Source organism: Coturnix japonica, chromosome 1 (genome assembly GCF_001577835.2).
Source record: "Coturnix japonica isolate 7356 chromosome 1, Coturnix japonica 2.1, whole genome shotgun sequence".
Lineage (NCBI taxonomy): Eukaryota > Metazoa > Chordata > Aves > Galliformes > Phasianidae > Coturnix > Coturnix japonica.
In genome coordinates this window covers 71,513,326-71,530,211 of record NC_029516.1, presented here as the reverse complement: position 1 = coordinate 71,530,211, position 16,886 = coordinate 71,513,326, and the positions used below count along the sequence as shown (strand labels likewise).

Below are 16,886 nucleotides of genomic sequence, written 5' to 3'. Positions count from 1 at the left end.
ACAAATGGAGCCTCCTCATCGCCGTCTTCTGAGCTGGCTATTTTAAAGTAAACATCTCCCTGTAGATTATATAATGTAGTGCTTTGCTCCAAACTGATGTTTTTTTTCCCTGAAGGATCTGGTATAGATCCAAGTCTGATGATGTACATAACTGACTGAAGTGAAGTGTTCCAGCTCTGCATTTCCTTCTCTTTTGGGAAATGGAAGATTGTTCCTTTGGAGCAGTAGGAAGCACAGATCCTCCTGGTACCAAACTTAGTAACAGTTTCACATCCTAGACTGAAACATGTACCCAGTCTTTTTAGTTTTCAGTAGGATAAATCAGTTCCCTCAGAAGATGAGATGAGCATGGATTATAAGCAAACTAGTTTAGGATCTGAGAGGCAAGTTGCTTGGTAGCAGCATTTAGCACTACCTGGCTGACTAAATCTGACGTTTCCACGTGCTGTGTTGATGCTACAAGGAAGATGGCATGTGCTAAAGCAGAGGCCTGAAGGTTGGTTGTGCATCTCATTCCTAGTGAGAACCTTAGGGTTTCCTTTTCTGCCTGCACCCTGTGGAACAGGAGAGTGGCTCAAACTCACCACCTAGGGGTGAGGCTTGAGTATTCCTGTGGTTTTTGAGGCTCTTCATAAAAGACACCTCATCAATTGTTGATGAAGAAGTCAATGTTGATGGACTGCTAAAATAAGATTGAAAAGGAAGCTTTCCCTTAATTAGCAGTGAAGCGCTTTGGAATCTCTGACCTTTTCTAATCTGCAGAATGCTTTTTCAACCATAAGGGCTCTTGGCAACCATTCACAGCCCAGCAGGCTGTAATGCCCTGCTCTTGTAGGAGGCTTACGTCTGATAGAGCTTTCAGCTCTGTTTGGAAAAGTCTTCCTTTGCAGGTGGCATGAAATGCCTCGCTGATCTTCAGCTTCTCCCTGTGAAAGGCACGTCATACCATATAGTCAGGGCCCTTTGGAATGATGGCTGTCACCTTGCACCCATAGCAGGTACAGCATTCATACCAACTGCATGGGATGAGAGACACTCAAGTACTTCATCTGCAGAGTGGCACCAGGATAGCTTTAATTGGGTACTTGAAAGCTAAGAGTAGTGGTTTTCATTTCATTTCCCAAATTACATAGGTATGGTCATTTTGATGACTTGGTGGCTGCTGGAAATGCCGTTCATGCACTCTTGTCTGCATTGACTGTGCTACCACATACAGGTGTGCAGGATTTCCCTGTCTTCGTTCAAGCAACAAATCCATCTCTTTACTTGCAGTTAGGGTTGAAGTGGCTTCTCAGAGGTTCCCAGCACTTGTAGTAGTTTTTATCTAGGCAGTTGGAGGTTTTGAGGCCCCACTCAGTTACAGACATACTGAGGGAAGATTCAAACATGAAGGCCTGGTGGGAACAGGAAAGGTAGGTTAGGACAAAGGAGAATCTGAATCCAGGCGAGGGGGCTCTACTCTAGCACAAAAAGGAGCTGTACACATGGTCCAGCTCTGCCAAACTCTCATGTCTGATCAGTCAGAGGTGTGAATGCTACAGCAATTTGGTCCAACAGCTTTTCCACCTTGCTTTTAGGAAGCTAGGCTTTGTGAGTGTCTCAGCAGCAATATGTTGTGCTGGGTACAAAACCTTAGAGGCTCCTTACCATAGTCCCTTCTGCAACTCTCTCAGGCTCCAACTTGGCTTTGCTCGCCTTCTCAAAACAGTCAGCATCCGGCCCATGTGGAGTCATCATGCTGTGCAAGCTGGCCCCTCCAGGCTGGAAGCCCTCCTCCTTTGCTTCATAATGGCCTTTGATGAGCCCCATGAATTCACTCATGCAGTTCCCTAAGGAAGGCATAGAGAAGAGTTTGTGACGCAAAAGGAGCTGAGATCTCCTTGAAACCTGCAAACCAAGCAGTGTGGGAAGTGGAGGTTAATAAGCATGGCTGCACAGAAGACATCAGGGATCCTACAGGCAGTGCTTGCAAAGTGGTAAAGGATGTGGGCAGACCTGTGTTTTTCCTGCCACACTGAGATGCATGAACATCGAAGCTGCATACAGACTGCATGGGTAACTTGGTATTTACAGACTCAGATTAGAGATCTGAAAGTACTCAAAGGTAATCAGAGTAATCATTCCTGTGTTATAGGTACTGAGGCACAACTGTGTGGTTTGACAGCCTGGTATGCTGTCCCAGGCTGGAAACACAATTATTTAGTTCTGTGTCCTGCCACTCCAGTGCAGCCAGATTCTTCAGTACCTTTTGCTTGTGATGCACACAGGATCTACTCAGTTCTCAAGAGCCACTGTGTGCATTTAGACAAGGAGACAAGTTCTGTCTTTCCCTGAGGAAGAATCCCTTAGGCAGACCCTCTGAAACTAAAGGAGTGATGTACCTTAACTTAGCTACAGTTGGCCAAATCCAATAATGCAGTAGTCATTAGTTATACTCCGTCTGAAGAAAGTACGCTAACAACTGCCATCGCAGCCTTCCAGCTTTAGTAGATCTGATGTGACTAAACAATATGGCAGCTTTCTGCTGAATGGTCAGTTTGCTGCAAAACCAGGACATGCCTCTGCAGCTCTGCTATATATAGTCCCTTTTAACCACTAGTTCTGTCTTTGTTAAGTACAACCTGAGGCCTGAAAAATTTAACAAAACTAATTTAGCTCAGAGCACAGTTGGCCTAAAAATGTATGCAAACAATCATTTATTTTCATCCCGTGTTGTCAGCATCTCCTGTAGGAGTCGATTGTACAGGCTTTTCATTGAACTCACTCAAGTGCTGTGCTTGGAGCACTCAGGGAGCAGTACAGGCTGTGAGAGCTTCATTACTGATGCGCCCACTATGTAACTCATCATATCACTTGAGGAGAATGGGCTGGTGAATAGTTCCTTCCTCTGGCTTTTGTAAATGCCAGCGGTACCTCCACCACTGTACAGCAGTGAAGAGAGGCTCAGGAGAGCCAATGCAACCCTTCACTGCAACCCTGAGCTGGCCCTACTATGTCATGGGCAGCTGTCACAGTGCTTTACTCCACGTGTGTTGTCATATTTTCCATTCTCCCATTCTTTCGTGCCCTAATGAGTTCTGTGATTCATGGCTGGATGGCAGGACAGTTATCTGACCTGTTCATGCAGTGCCAATTTAAGTGTTCACCCCATCTCAGTGGGAGCCCCTTGGGTACAGGCACAACCACCAATGCAAGCGCAACCAGCCCATCACCTCTGACTTTTCCTGAGATTCTGCAAATGAGAACATCTCTGGTTTTGTTCATTTTTCAAGGAGCATTTGCTGACTCCAAGAAGCTGCGTGTAACTTTGCCAAGGGCAACAAATGAGACTTTTTCACTGTGTGTGCTTTCAGATAAATGGAGGCTTGGTTGTTCTGTGCCTCTGCACTCAAACAAAACCCACAAAGACCAGACAGACATACTGTGGTAGTAAGGCGGCCGGAAGGTGTTGTTGGCAACCCCCCATCGTGGGGGGAATATGACAAAGTCAGCGATTGCCACTCCAGGACGGGTCGACTTGGCTGTCAAGACGGTGAAGATAGATGGATCCTGAAAAAACCCAACAAAGCAAAAAGCATCAAACAGAGCATGACTCGGGTCACCCCATCGATAAAGCTGGGTATGAATATGCATAGCAGACCTTGGCCTTTCCCTATGTTCTTCAATTTGAGGATCTCAAAATAATTTTGCTTTCACTCCCTTCTCACCCTAATGGGTCAGAATTCCCCCTTGTGTAGAGGAGAAAGCTGAGGGAGGGTGAGCAAGCATGGTATCCTTGGGATTTGGGATGCAGCACTGTAACTCCAGGATCAGCCTCCAGTGCTTGTACCATGAAACCTCCTTGGCAGCTTTTGGAGCACAACATCCTACTGGGGTATTCACCTCGCAGCACCAGTGGCTGACTAACAGGGAGAACAGAGTGCAGATAAATTGTGGCTTGCTTCAAGGATTTGTGAAGTTTCCACTCCAGTAAAGTGATTTTCTGGGCTTTGATCCCAAACCTATCTTTCTCCTGGCAGGTTATTTCAGAGATTAAACAATGCTTTCTGCTGGTTATTTCACTAGCGGTGCTTCTGTCTCCTCGCACACCCACTTGTGGAAGCAGTGCCAGGAGATGGTAAAGCTGTGGGCACCTCTCCCACTGGGCTGGTTTCCTTTTTAGAAGGGCTGCTCACGTTGATTTTGGCTTTAGTTATTTTCCATAAGGTCTAGAAATTATTGCAATGAGAGCTGCCAGCTCTTGGAATGTGTTTCAAGGGCTCAGACAAACCAGGGGATGGAGCCTGTACCATTGCAATAAAGAACAAGAATTTTAAGCGCATGTCTTTTCTCTGTGTCTCACGGTGCATACTGGCTTCAGTATTCAGCCCTCTTCCAGAAAGCAGGCTTTCTATGCTAAGCTGTTTAGGAAGCTGATCAACCTCCAGTTCTGTCATTGCACCACTAAGGAGGCTGTCTTCTTTTTTTGCAAGGGCTTGTTTGAGGCCTGGGAAAGCAAATGTGACAGATCTCACACTGTTTCTTATAGCATAAGGTATTTTTTAACAGGCACAGGGACCCTGGAGCTCTGAATTCTGATGGTACAGCATCCACAAAGCTTTGCTCTGCCTTGCCTGGCCCCAGAACTTACCGCATGGTCAAAAGCGACAGCATTAATGACCATAAAGTTTTCCAGATGGTATTTGTATGGTGTGTAGTTCCCATGCCAAGCTACAACGTTGAAGGGGGAGAATTCCTATCAAAGCAATAGGAACAGAGAGAATGTTACCACACACAACTCTCCACCTTTCTGCACACGCACAGGGTGCTGCCCCTTCTCAAGTTAAAATAGGTTTAGTGCTGGTGAGAACTGTACTGACAGACTGGAGCACAAAGGCCTTCAGGCACAGCCTGATGCTGCAAGGACATGGTTTTCCTCAGTGCTCCCACCTGGAGAGCCTTAGCTCTCCCTCCAGGGCTCTGTCTCTGAAGAAGTTTGAGTGCCAAAGCAGTGCTTGAGACAACATTATGCACTGGTGGCTGCTCTAGTGTTTTCCTGTGTCCTCCTTACCTGCTGAGCTGCAAACAGCTTGCCCTGGTACTTGCTGATAACTGTGTAGCCCCCTGGAATTCTCCGGTCCTCATACCATGCTACTGGCACCAAGAAGTCGCGTGGGTTTGCCAAGCCATTGGCTCCTGCAAAAGAAAGGTCAGGACTTGCTGGGCAACCTGCTAACAGGACTCTGTGGGTGCCCTTCTGCGTTGAGACTGACCACACTTCTGGGTCCATCATGAAATCTCCAAGATTCATGTGCTTCTTTGGCTTCTATAAGTAGATAACTATAATACATCCTAGCATTTAGGTCCACGTTCCCTTATGTGACTAAGACAAGCCTCCCTCCATTCTTTCCTAAACAGTATTAGTCCTTCAGCCTATACTAAAGGTGTGTAGATGTTGGGAATTAAGCAAAAATAAAGAAATATGGAGGGTGAATTGATCTCTATCGCTGGCTATCCTGCTGCTTGGACACTTTGAAATCCAGAAGCATGTCATGAGGGAGCATAAGACTTTTCTGAACAAAAAAGGAATAAAATGAAGGCTAGTGATACTTGTAGACATTGGGCATACTGAGGGGTGGTTAATGTGAGGGGTGCATTTTCAAAATGCAAAGCACCATATGGGCTCTGCAATATTCTTCTTCTTCTCATTAGCATTATTGTTGCAAAGTGTTTTGAGTTTCTTGGATAAAAATGCAAGACATTACTACCCGCTGCTAAGGTTTAACAGTCAGTGCTTTTCTCCAGCTGCCATTTTTCAAGTGAAAAGTGAAGTTAGAATAAAATAAGAATGAAATACAAAGAATCTTGGTCTCTGAGGGGAAGGCAGGTAGGTGGTAAGGAGAGGAGCTCTCATAATTACCATCTCCTAAAAAGGTCTACAGGCAAGGGCGCTCGTTTTCTTTTCTCCAGCAAGTAAATGTTATAATAGATGCCTGCCTTCTGGAGACCAAAAAACCCTCCTCTTCAACAGGGTCTGGAAAAACTACCTAATGGGAAAACTTCCCACGAGCAGGCAGGTGTAACAATAGCAATAATCAAGTGGAGCAGGCACATAGCACAAGAAGCAAGGTGAAGGCAGGCAATCCCAACTTGCTAAAAGGAAAGCTGGTGAAAAAACCTGTATAGATTTAGTGTGGAAAAAGCTGTGCAGAGCATGTTGCATGGGGCAGATGCTGGAGTGGGGCCCAGCCAGGAGCTGCAGGCTGTGTTAGCTCCTACCTGTGGGTTCTACAGCTCCAGATTCACTATGGCTGTGAGGTGCTTTCATAGGCCTTCAATGGGAATAACAGTGCCAGGATGGAAACTGCCTTTAGGGAAGAATGTATGCATGGGAGGATGGATTACATGGAGATAAGATATAGATTGGCAATTCCTAACTCTTTCCCTTTGAAATGCTCTGTAGGTCTGATGGGAGATGGTTACCAATGGGTCCCAGGTCAGGTAGCTCAAAGTGTGCCCCGTACACCTCCAGGATGTAGCCTCTGGTCTCTCCAAACACCTCCACACTAAAACGCATTCCTTGCTGGAAAGCAAAGAAAGAAACCACGATCATCCCTGTACTTGTCTAACAAACCAAAAGCAACTCAATGCAGGACATGCCAGACACACTGTGGCTTTGGCTGCCTCTAGCAGGCCCTCAGATTGCCCCAGGCCTACACGCTGTGACCTTCTGTGGCCACACATCCCAGTGTGTGAGGTGCTGCTCTTTGAATTGTATGCCACTGCATTCTCCACCTCGAATGGGTGTCATCTTCTACCTGGGGCTCTGCTACATGATGGAACTGGCTTCAGCTGGGTTCCTCTGGTCCCTCCAGCCCCACATAGCTCAGCATACACCACACAGAGCTCAGGTTTTAGCTGCTTGCTCCAACAACAGGCTCTCCAGCTAACCACAGCCCTTACCTGGATAACACAGATTTCATTGGGCTCCACTAGCATCTTCCCAAACTCAGTTGTGATGAGAAGCTTTCCTTGCTGGGGCACTGTGGAAATAAAATGGAGGTAGAAGAGATAAAGGAGTAGACTGTCACTGTGTGTGATGGCTTCTTCTCAGTGCCCTTAGAAGGGAACAATTACATTAGCTAGGCAGTAACTTATTCTTCCTGATTTCTGAGATCATAGGTAGTGCTCCACTAATATCTGCAGTACTTTTTTTGGCACTGAATCACTCACATTTTGACTTGGAAATCTGACAGATATACAAAACCTGCCTTTTTACCTCAAGTCCTAAGGGAGGTGGGCATGAACAACATTTCATAGGAGAAGTGGGGACCTGGAAGCATTTCTGTCCACTGGTGAAAAAAGATGCAGGTAAATATCAGGCTCTTGGTCTTCTGATGCTGTGCAGAGTATTTTTTCTGCATGCACGTTCTTCCATGTGCCAAGCTCAGCTCCCATCGTAGCAGTCTGGTTGCCTGAGGCTGTCAGAGTGCGGGAGCTAAGCTACCATGCCAAATCGTCTTGGACTGAAGCAGTGAAGGCAATTCGCAATAAGCTGTTCAGAAATTCTAGAGCTTATGTTTTTCCAGAAAATCTCCTGTGTGCCTGCTAGTGATCTGGGAAGGGATTTCTGATAGCCAGGATGGGGGAGCTGGGTCACCGCTCAAAAGGAACAATGAGTTTTGGCATTGGTGTACCCCTTCTGTGCTGCTTGGCAGTGGTGGGACAAGCCTGACAGCCCAGCTATTGCCAAACCACCAGATCTGGGTAGTATTTGAGTGAACTCATCCCTCCTCAAGTCTTTGAAGATGGCTGCCAGGCTCTGGCTCTGAAGGAGGATAAGATTTCCTCTGAAGGAAATAAGCAGGCAGGTGGCAACCCAGATGAGCCCTGCAGGAGAAAGGAGAAGCCGAAGCATTGACTCACCGATCAGGAAGTCACCATCTGAATTATAAAGGCATCTAAAGGAAAAGGAGAACATGAAGGTCAAAGCTTTACTTGTACACATGCTCTTACAGAATCACAGCACAGCTGGAGCTGGACCTCTGGAGGTTACCTGGTCCAACTTCTGCTCAAGCAGGGTCACCCAGAGCAGAGAGCCCAGGCCCAGGACCAGACCATGACCGTAGCAGGGGAGTTTTGAGCTGGGAGACCAGCAGAAATGCAACACATGGATTGGGGGAGATGATGCACAGGTAGGTGCAGGTTTGATGTGTACAGCCTGATAGCAGGTTCTTTTCCCACCTTGGTGCTATCTCTGCGGCCTTGGGTGAATCAACCTTAGACAATGGGTAGTGATTGTCTCCAGAGGCTGTATTCACCTCCAAGGAGCACTGGTCCCTGGGACAAAAGCCTCTGGCCCATGACATCTCCTTTCCCTGCATCCCTGCATCCATCTCCCTCCTTCAGCCCAGCCTCCCACAACCAGTCCCTGACCTGTCAAGCATGGAGGTGTTGCAGACAAAGATGTGGATGGCGATGCCGTTGCGTCCTCGGGGCTCTCCGGCTCCGCACAAAGTGTGCAGTCCCTGCGGGCAGACCCCAGGCCTTGGGAGTGAGTGTCAGGCAGTCAGGATGTGCAGCCCCATCCTGCTTCATCCCATCCCTCGGCTGGGTATATTGGCTTTGGCCAAATATGCTGTTGGCTTTTCTTTGAAATCCAAAGCCCCGGCACCCCAACTTACGCTCACAAAGTCCAGCTTGTTCTGGGAGGCTTTCGGGATCTCAAAGGGCTTCCATCTCAGCTAGGTTGCAGGAAACAGAAAGCAAGAAGGGAACAAGGTGATTATAAGGTAAAGGATGGCAATTCAAAAGGAAGCATCCTGCTCCCCCTCCCTATTGCCCTCTACTTGCTGAGATAGCTTCTGTTTCCTCTTCGCCTTGTTTAATTTGGTCTGCAGGTTTCTTTTGATTTATGGAGCTCTTTCCCTTTGGGTCATAATTTTGTGAAGCAATTGGCTGGCCTGTGTGAGAGCCAAGGTTGGTGGGGATTTTTGTTGGTTTTGTTTGTTTTGTTTTGTTTTGTTTGTTTTCATATCCTATTTAAAAGCTGTCTGTTCCTCTATTCCTAACAACACTGCTGAGAGCAGGGAATTTCCTCCCAAGGCCTAGTGGGTGCCAGAGCATCACTAGGGTCTCACCACATCTCTTCAGAATCAGCTGCTATAACTATGAGCCCATTACAGGAGGGACTTTGGTACAAATTCACCCAAGCACCTGAGATCAGCAGGATGGAAATGGCTGATGGCTCTACATGGTAATCCCTTTAGTTGGATGACAGTGGAGAAAGCTGTGGTGTGAACTAGGTGAATTGCCATGGGGAGCTGAAGATGGGCTGGGAGCCTGCACAACTGCAGCTGAGCTGTGTTCGGGAAGGAAAACTACAGGAACCTAAACAGCAGCTTGTCACCTCTGCTTGGTCAGTGGCTGGAAAATGTGTTTCAGCTGAACCAGGGAAGTATTCAGACAAATGGGAAAGCCATCGGGAGGCTGCAGGATGGTTAATGATAATGCATCAGAAAGAGGGAGGAGCTGAAATCAATGAGCACGAGGTTATGTCAAAAGGAGCACAGCGGGAGGAGAGAGGCAGATTAGCAGAGCTAAATGTCCTGGGGCTGGCAGGAAAGAAATAATGATTAAAGATGATAGCAAGGCCGTAACAGAGGGAAACGAATGCTGTGCCTCTCCAGAACGGGGCTTGATTTCCCAGGAGGGCTGCAGAGGAACAGGCTGGCAGCCAGCAGCTTCCTGACAGGAGGTGATGGCAGTGTAGGCCCCAGCATGAGCCTCTGATGCAGTAGGATGATGGAGCAACCCACATCTTGCAACCCACATCATACCAAGGGCTGTCCCTCTCCCCGGCCAGAGGGTAAAGTTACCTGGTTGGGGTCAGGCTCCACTTCATCCCAATGGTGTGTCAGGTGTCCCTCGTGCAGAGGCTGGAAGGGCTTGTGGCAGACAGAGGGCAGGATCCGATAGAGCCAGCTGTGGGGAGGGACAGGGATGGGATGAGGCTGGGGAAGAGGTGAGGCCCTCTGCACAAATGGACCCTACTGGGCAGGAGGAATATTTGTGTTGATGGCCACTGGAGCAAGTGGTATATTAAATATTGAATGTTGTCTCACAGTCAGAGATTTCCAGAGAGGTAGGGGGATTCCAGAGGGATTTTATTATATCTGTGGCTGAAATACAGCTATTTCTTGGGTGGGAACAAAGGCTACATAAAGACTGAAGTTCAGGCAGCACAAGGATGAGCATAGTAGCTAACTAAAAGACCAAGGGAGCTTCAGGAACTAGAAAATCACAGGCAACACATGGATTTGGGTGGATTACTGAAAGAAGCATCCTGTATGGCTGCATAAACCCATAGGGCCAAAGTTTTTGGGCCAACCCATGAGATGAGGCCTCCTAGCACCACAGGAAGTCCCCCATGCCTCTGTCACTGTCTGAGTATTATCTGGAGGTCTTTTCCTGAGCACTGTGGGAGCTGCCAGCCCCCTGCCCAGTGTGATTAAGCTGCTGAGTTGGCTGCTGAACAGCTTATGCCACCATCCTTTGAGGTTCAGCAAAGTGGTGGGCTCACCATGTCGTCCTGCACCACTGGAGCCCGTTACCCTTTGCAGGGTGAGCTCTTCTGATAGAGGGCAATGGCAGCCCAAGTACGGACACCTCAGAAGCCCCTCAGAAACACAAGTCTGACACTTGGTTTGTCCAAAGCAAAGGTTTCTCAGCCCAGGGCTGATGTCAGTGTCCTGCCCCCGTGTCCCAAGGCATCCAAGGGCAACTGTATGTGTCCTGATTTGTCCCCACATGCACCACCATCGTACCTCCTCCTGTTGGTGGCCCGGGGACAGGTGAATGCTGAGCCTGAGAGCTGCTCCGCGTAGAGGCCATAGGGGCAGACCTGTGGGTTGTTCTGCAGTGGGGAGAAAGAGGAACCAGCAGTGAAGGATGTGAGACACTCCCAACCCCATTCAGTCCGTGAACAGCCCAGGCAGCCCTACATCCCCACTGTCAGGGTGCTGGATGCCCAATATGTACCAGCCCAACCTAAAATCCATTCCTCTGCAGCATCACCTGGAAGCTCTCACAGCCATCAGGAAGCACATAGGCTGTGGAAGCATGCTGCTAGCACCGGAATGCAGTGATAGCACCATAGGAAAGGGTGCTATTCCCAGCACTTACAGACTGTATATAATTACAGTTTGTCTCTTTTTTTTTTCCTTTTGGCAGCCATACTCTGTTCACTGCCCCTCTCCCTTCTGCAGGTTCTGGGCCAGAATCCTGTCCCTGCCATGCTGGGTCACCCTGCAGCATCACATCACCTGCTGGGGAGGGAGTCAGTAAAAGGAAAAGCTCCCAGCACAAATCTCCCAGCCTCCAAACTCTGTCTTGTTGGCAAGGGTGCACAGTGGAGCAGGGGGATCAATAGCCCTTGTCATTTTTGTCTGAGCCAGCACGACTGCAGATGCTGGTCTTATAAATACTGCAGTGGAGAAAGGATCCACCCTTGGGACTGAAGATTTTCCATCTACTTCACAGTCAGGTTTTCTATTAACTCTTTCCATGCTAAACCCAAACTCTGTCTTGATGAGTGCTCTTTGGTGAGGTACCTCTGCAAAGCTGGCCTGGTAATTCCTGCTGCCATAAGGACACCCACAGAAAGGAGAGAAGGGACTGAGTGCGTAGCACCAAATGAGGAGTGAATTCTCCATTAAAACAATCCAACAACCTGCGTTTTAATCGAGTGTGTTCTGAAGTTGTCTATTTCTAACCACAGATCTGCCCACTTATGACAGCTCACGGAGGGCAGCTGCCATCCTGCCAAAGGCCAGTAACCCCACTGAATTAAATCCATTCCTGCTGAGATCCACAGGAGTGTGCACTGTCCCCATGCCAAGAGTCAGACTTCTGCTCTGACTCAGCTCCCACCAGCTCCCTCCTACCCAGCATGCCCAGGCCACTTCCATTCCCAAATCCTTTTGTTAAAGCTGCTGCTGAGCAGAGGAAAGCCAGGCAAGTTGCAGCTCCCAAGCAAAACTTGGTGTCTCACAAGTAACTTCAACATAATGGAAAGTGTTTAATTCTGATTTTTGCCAGCATCTTATTATTCTCATCTTGCATAAGGGAGGCACCTGAAGACTTTCATTGTGGCAGAGAGAAAGAAAACACATTAATTTAGAAAGAAGCCCAGGGAACAGATAGTCATTCTGCTCCGTGTCTTTTTAATTAAGCATTTTCACAAGCTCTGTACCTGTCCCTCTGGTAGAGCTCCTGGACAGCGCGGATCCTCTGAAGCGTGTTCATTTCCAAATCCTGACATGTACTGTAAAGTAAATCACACAGTTCTTCAGTGTTTTGAAAACAGAAGTGAAACCTCCCCAGACAACTCATCAATCCCTTCCCTGTGCTTTTTTTTCCCCCACAGTCTTTGCATGCATTGAGACTTTCCCCGCGTGGTCTGCTTGCTTGCTTCCGTGCACCATCTTCCCATCTCCCTAGTCTGTTTCACTAGCAAGCCCTGTGGTAGGCTGGGAAGCACAATCAAGACCTGCTCTTCTTTAGGACCTGCATGTACATTTTGCTGACGTTCTGTGCCAGGGATTGAAACTGGGGGTCATTTTGTTGCATGATTCTCATGACATGTACCCAAGGCCATTATAAGAAAGGTCGGGACTTAGCTGGGATGAGGGAGGAAAGGAGGCTCTGCTGGGAATTAAGCATCTCACTGATTTGCCCCAAATGAGTGTAACCCAGTGGGGGTGTGAGCTGCCTACCATGGCAGCAAGCAAGAATTAAGGTGACCATGTAGGGTCCTAGGGCACTGTACAGGTGAGGGACCCATCCAACAAGTTCTGTGTGAGGGCACAGCTGGGGCTGCAGGACCCCAGGGGAGGCAGCACCTCTGATCCTACAGAAGGAAGCGCAGCCCCTCTGCACCCTGCATGAATGCAGAGGTATTTTGGCTGCGATCAATGGCTCAGCCTCATGGCCCACTAACAGACTTAAATATTCATGCTGCCTACTGTCCCTCTCCCTGCACGCAGCCTGAAGGCGCTCGTGGTACTGCTGGGAGGCAGCTTGTTCGCTCAGACCTCCCGGCTTCGGATCGACCTTTTCAAAACGCTTTACTTTCAGTGTGGAAACCACACCCCTGGCACAAAACTTGCTGCAGCCTCATCTTCTGGGGTAGGCAGGAGTGCGTTTAGCTTGAGTTGGAACAAGGTGCTTGCCCAGCTGTCCAACTTGGACAGAACAATGCTGCCGTTGCCTTGAGCAGAGCAGGATTGGGTTTGTTACTGCGGTGCCTGGATTTCTTCCCCCTGTTCTCAGATTTTGCTGAAAAAAAAACTGAGTTTTTCTCAGGTATCTGTCAGCTATTTGTAAAAACATTGTCCCTTCCCAGAGGGACTCACGTTGGCCAGAAGCCCTGCCTCACCCAAACCTGCTTTATGTAGAAGTGGGGAGGATGGATCTCTCCTAACACAATCCGCTCTCCACCTGCTTCTGCACGAAGCACATTGATATGCAAAGCAGCAGGCCACCTCACCACCCTTGGCAAAGGGATTGTGATGGAACATTCCTGCTTTTTTTTCCCCCTTTTTTTTTTTTCTGAAAGGAAATGCAGCACTATCTGCTGGAACTGCAGCAATTCCAGAGTGAATCCACATCTCCCCACTGCATTCTCCTTCACCAGCTGCAAAGGGTGGAGGCAGGAGGGAGCTCTGGCTGTCAGGCCAGCCTCTGTAAACAGGGGAGGAAAGGGGCAAGAAAGGATGCTCAGCATAGGGAGGGTTAATGAAACTGCTTTGCAGAACATCACCCCTGTCTGCAAAATACTCAGGCATGAAGCTGGAGGAGGGTCTTTTCTGGGGAGTGCAGGGAGAAGCTGCAGCATCATTGTTCAGGCAAAACAGTTTTTCTCTGCTAAGGAAAAAATAGTCCTCAGGTAACTGTGTTGAGGGCTAAAAAAAAAAAGACACTTCCCTATGGAGGGCAGGACTGCAGCTGCAGGACTCAGAGGATGCCCTGATGGTGATTAATAGCCCCGAGGTTTCACTGCTCCAGGTTTTACCTGGCGGTTTGGCATGGCTTTTCTCATTCACTCACTCTCTTTCGCTATTCCCATGGGGAGGGTTGCCTCCTCTCCTTTCCTTCAGGGGTCAGCACAGAACACGATGTGGTTTGCCAAAAAAACAACACCCTGCACAAGCTCCCACGTGTAAGTGCACGGCTGGGGAGTTAAAGCTCGCTATTTGCATGCTCACATTCTGGCTGAGGAGTAGAGATTTTGTTTATTTATTTATCTTCCTTTTGCGATTTTATTTGCCTGTTGGTTCATTTTCCAAGTAAACCAGTGCTGAGGGATGATTAAAACGTCACAGAGCTCAGATGCTTTGCAGCAATAGAAAACTGGTGCTCAGATCCAGCTTTGAACCTGGCTCAGAAAGGCTGAAAACTTCCTAAAGAATGGCTTTCGTCACCTGTTGCCTCCAGAGTGCAGCCACAGTTGTTGGGATGGCTGTTCTCAGCCCTTGCAGGCCAGAGGGGTGCTTTGGGGCACTGCAACCTTTCTTCCACACGATCAGCTGTTCTTCATGGCAAACCTTTCTTCCCCATGGCCAAATCTGCTTCTCCATTACCTCTCCTTTATCTCCACAACCACTTCTTGTTCTCCACAACCAACCCTTCTTCATGGCCAACCCTTCTCCATGACACAGCACAGGGCAGTGACCTGCTGCTCTGTCCCTGCTCCTCCTCCTAATCGATCAGGGACTTTTTAAATAATTGGGCAGGTGATTTCTCTGTGGAACAAAAAGTTCTCTGTGGTCCTTTGCTTTCACTTCTGCTTTTAATTACTGTCATTATTTTGTTCATGATCCCATAGATTTTTCTGTAAACAGGATCTCAGGAGTGTGTCTGATTCCACCTTGTTTTTGTTTTGTTGCTTTTCAGTAAAATAGGGGAGATGAAAGCGCAGCTCAGCATTAAAAATTCAGCAAAGAGCATTGATTGCAATAACTGGGATGCAAAGCAGAGAGCTCGCAATGGGTGTCACGCTCTGACCTATAAACCATAACCTTTCGTTCACCAGATTAGACAGCAGGGATGAGAAGCAATGCATTTGAAGTCCGAACACATGGGCTGCAAGATAATTAGGGCCCCTCTTCAAACACTGCATAGTACATTTCTCTATCTGCTACTGCTGGAGGACACACAAAAACAACATTCATCTCTGCACAAGCAGCTCACTGCTTGTCCCAGCTCAGAGGGGCCAACATTGGCATGTTTAAGCTAAACCCACAGGAAGATGAATGAAAATAGGGGCAGTAGCAGGGTGAAAATAGAAGGGCTTCCTGACAGTGTCAGCCCTTTAGTTTGGGGAGCAACACAGCAGTCCTGGAGTGAGACCTTACCCACTGTAGTGGTGACCTGGTGCCCTACACCACAAAAGTGCTGGTAAAATTTGAGATTGCTGTCCTATAAATGAATAATAGAACAACATCCTACCCTCCTTGCAATTCACTCTGTGCTGGGAGAGGAGGGCATGGCTTGTCAGGAGGAACTAGCACTGGGTTTTCCATTTACACTGAGACATTGACCCAGGATGGAGCTTTCCTAGGCCACTGGGAAAGATTGCACCAGGGTTGCAACAGCTGGGCAGATGTTAGTGGCCAGATTTCATAGGTTGAGGGGGAAACACCTCCTGGCAGCAGGGCAAGAGGGAGAGAGGGAGAACAAATAAGGTTAAGCAGAGGTTCTGAACAGGCCCAGCTGGATCAGAAATGATTTCCAAAGGAGAAGCAAGTGATAATAGCCCATTTGTGTGAATTATAGCAAAATCCTGTATCTTGAGAGGTCTTAAACACACCTTGAAACACAAAAGGGAGATACATTGAAACTAAATGGGATACATTACCTCCAGCTAAAACCTATTGTCAGATCTCAACTGCATAGCTCACTAACCCACACTTCACTTCCACCAGCCCCTCCAGGAGCACAGGGAGACCTGGTGCCAAGTGAGGGGCACAGAGGGAATGTCAAGGGCAGGCAGCCACAGCACCCTCAGCCCCAGCACTCACAGCCTCTCACCTTCAAGCTTGTCATGGTCCTCTTGGTCTTCCTCCTTTGTCAGCAGATGCAAACCCTGAGCAGATAAATAGCGAACGCAGCCTGAAGTGGTTTCAGAAGTCTGTGAGTGTGTGTGTCCAGCCGGGAGGGCTGCATCAACCCTGCTGAGCTGGTCACGGGCTGGAAGTGAGAAAGTCCAAGAGAGCTCTGTTTGCTCAGCCCAGTCTGTGTTTAATCAAACACCAGCCTTCCCCCTGGTCCAGTCCTGGGAAAGGCTTGGAAATAAGAAATAGAGGTGAGGGGGACAACATCACTGCTGCTTTTTCTCATCAGCTTTTAAACAAGAGACCGTAGTTCCTTGACATGGGCGAGAAGACAAGCTGATTAAGAACAAAGAAAAGTCATTTTTTGCAACTTACTTATGAGCCTCTACTGTAAATCACACCCCTCACAATTTTGGTGAATGACTCCCTATACATAAGCACACATTTGTTCATTATGCCTCTGAGCCATATTGTTATCTGGTCTTAGGGGACAGAAGGGATCATATCCCCATGCTGGTGAAGTCAGTGATACCAGTGCAACACTGTGTGGTAACATTACACAGCACTTCAGGGCCCGAGGGAAGGGATAGCTCTGTACTTTACCATTAGAGCTGGTGAGCAAAACTTACAGAACTCTGAAATATTAATATTTGGCAGGAAAGCTGTTGCCAAGGAAGGAGCAGAAGCAAGCAGGTGGCACAGAATACTAATGACAGCAACTCTGCCTTTCCAGAAATTGCAGAGGGAAAAAAAAAAAAGAAATCAATTGATTTTATTTGATTTTTTTTTCTT

At 48.0% G+C, this 16,886-nt stretch overlaps 1 protein-coding gene across 1 annotated transcript; it reads right to left on the bottom strand.

Moving 5' to 3' along the window:
* Window positions 1–1,050: 1,050 nt before the first annotated feature.
* On the bottom strand, window positions 1,051–16,252 carry HGD (homogentisate 1,2-dioxygenase). The gene is made up of 14 exons (XM_015874686.2): window positions 16,072–16,252; window positions 12,233–12,304; window positions 10,806–10,894; window positions 9,858–9,963; window positions 8,664–8,723; window positions 8,416–8,507; window positions 7,906–7,940; window positions 6,943–7,022; window positions 6,463–6,562; window positions 5,051–5,175; window positions 4,631–4,735; window positions 3,423–3,549; window positions 1,648–1,829; window positions 1,051–1,394 (listed from the first exon to the last, which is right to left on the bottom strand). The coding sequence occupies exons 1-14, from the start codon at window positions 16,084–16,086 to the stop codon at window positions 1,263–1,265; spliced, it is 1,320 nt and encodes a 439-aa protein (XP_015730172.1). The 5' UTR covers window positions 16,087–16,252; the 3' UTR covers window positions 1,051–1,262.
* Window positions 16,253–16,886: the final 634 nt, after the last annotated feature.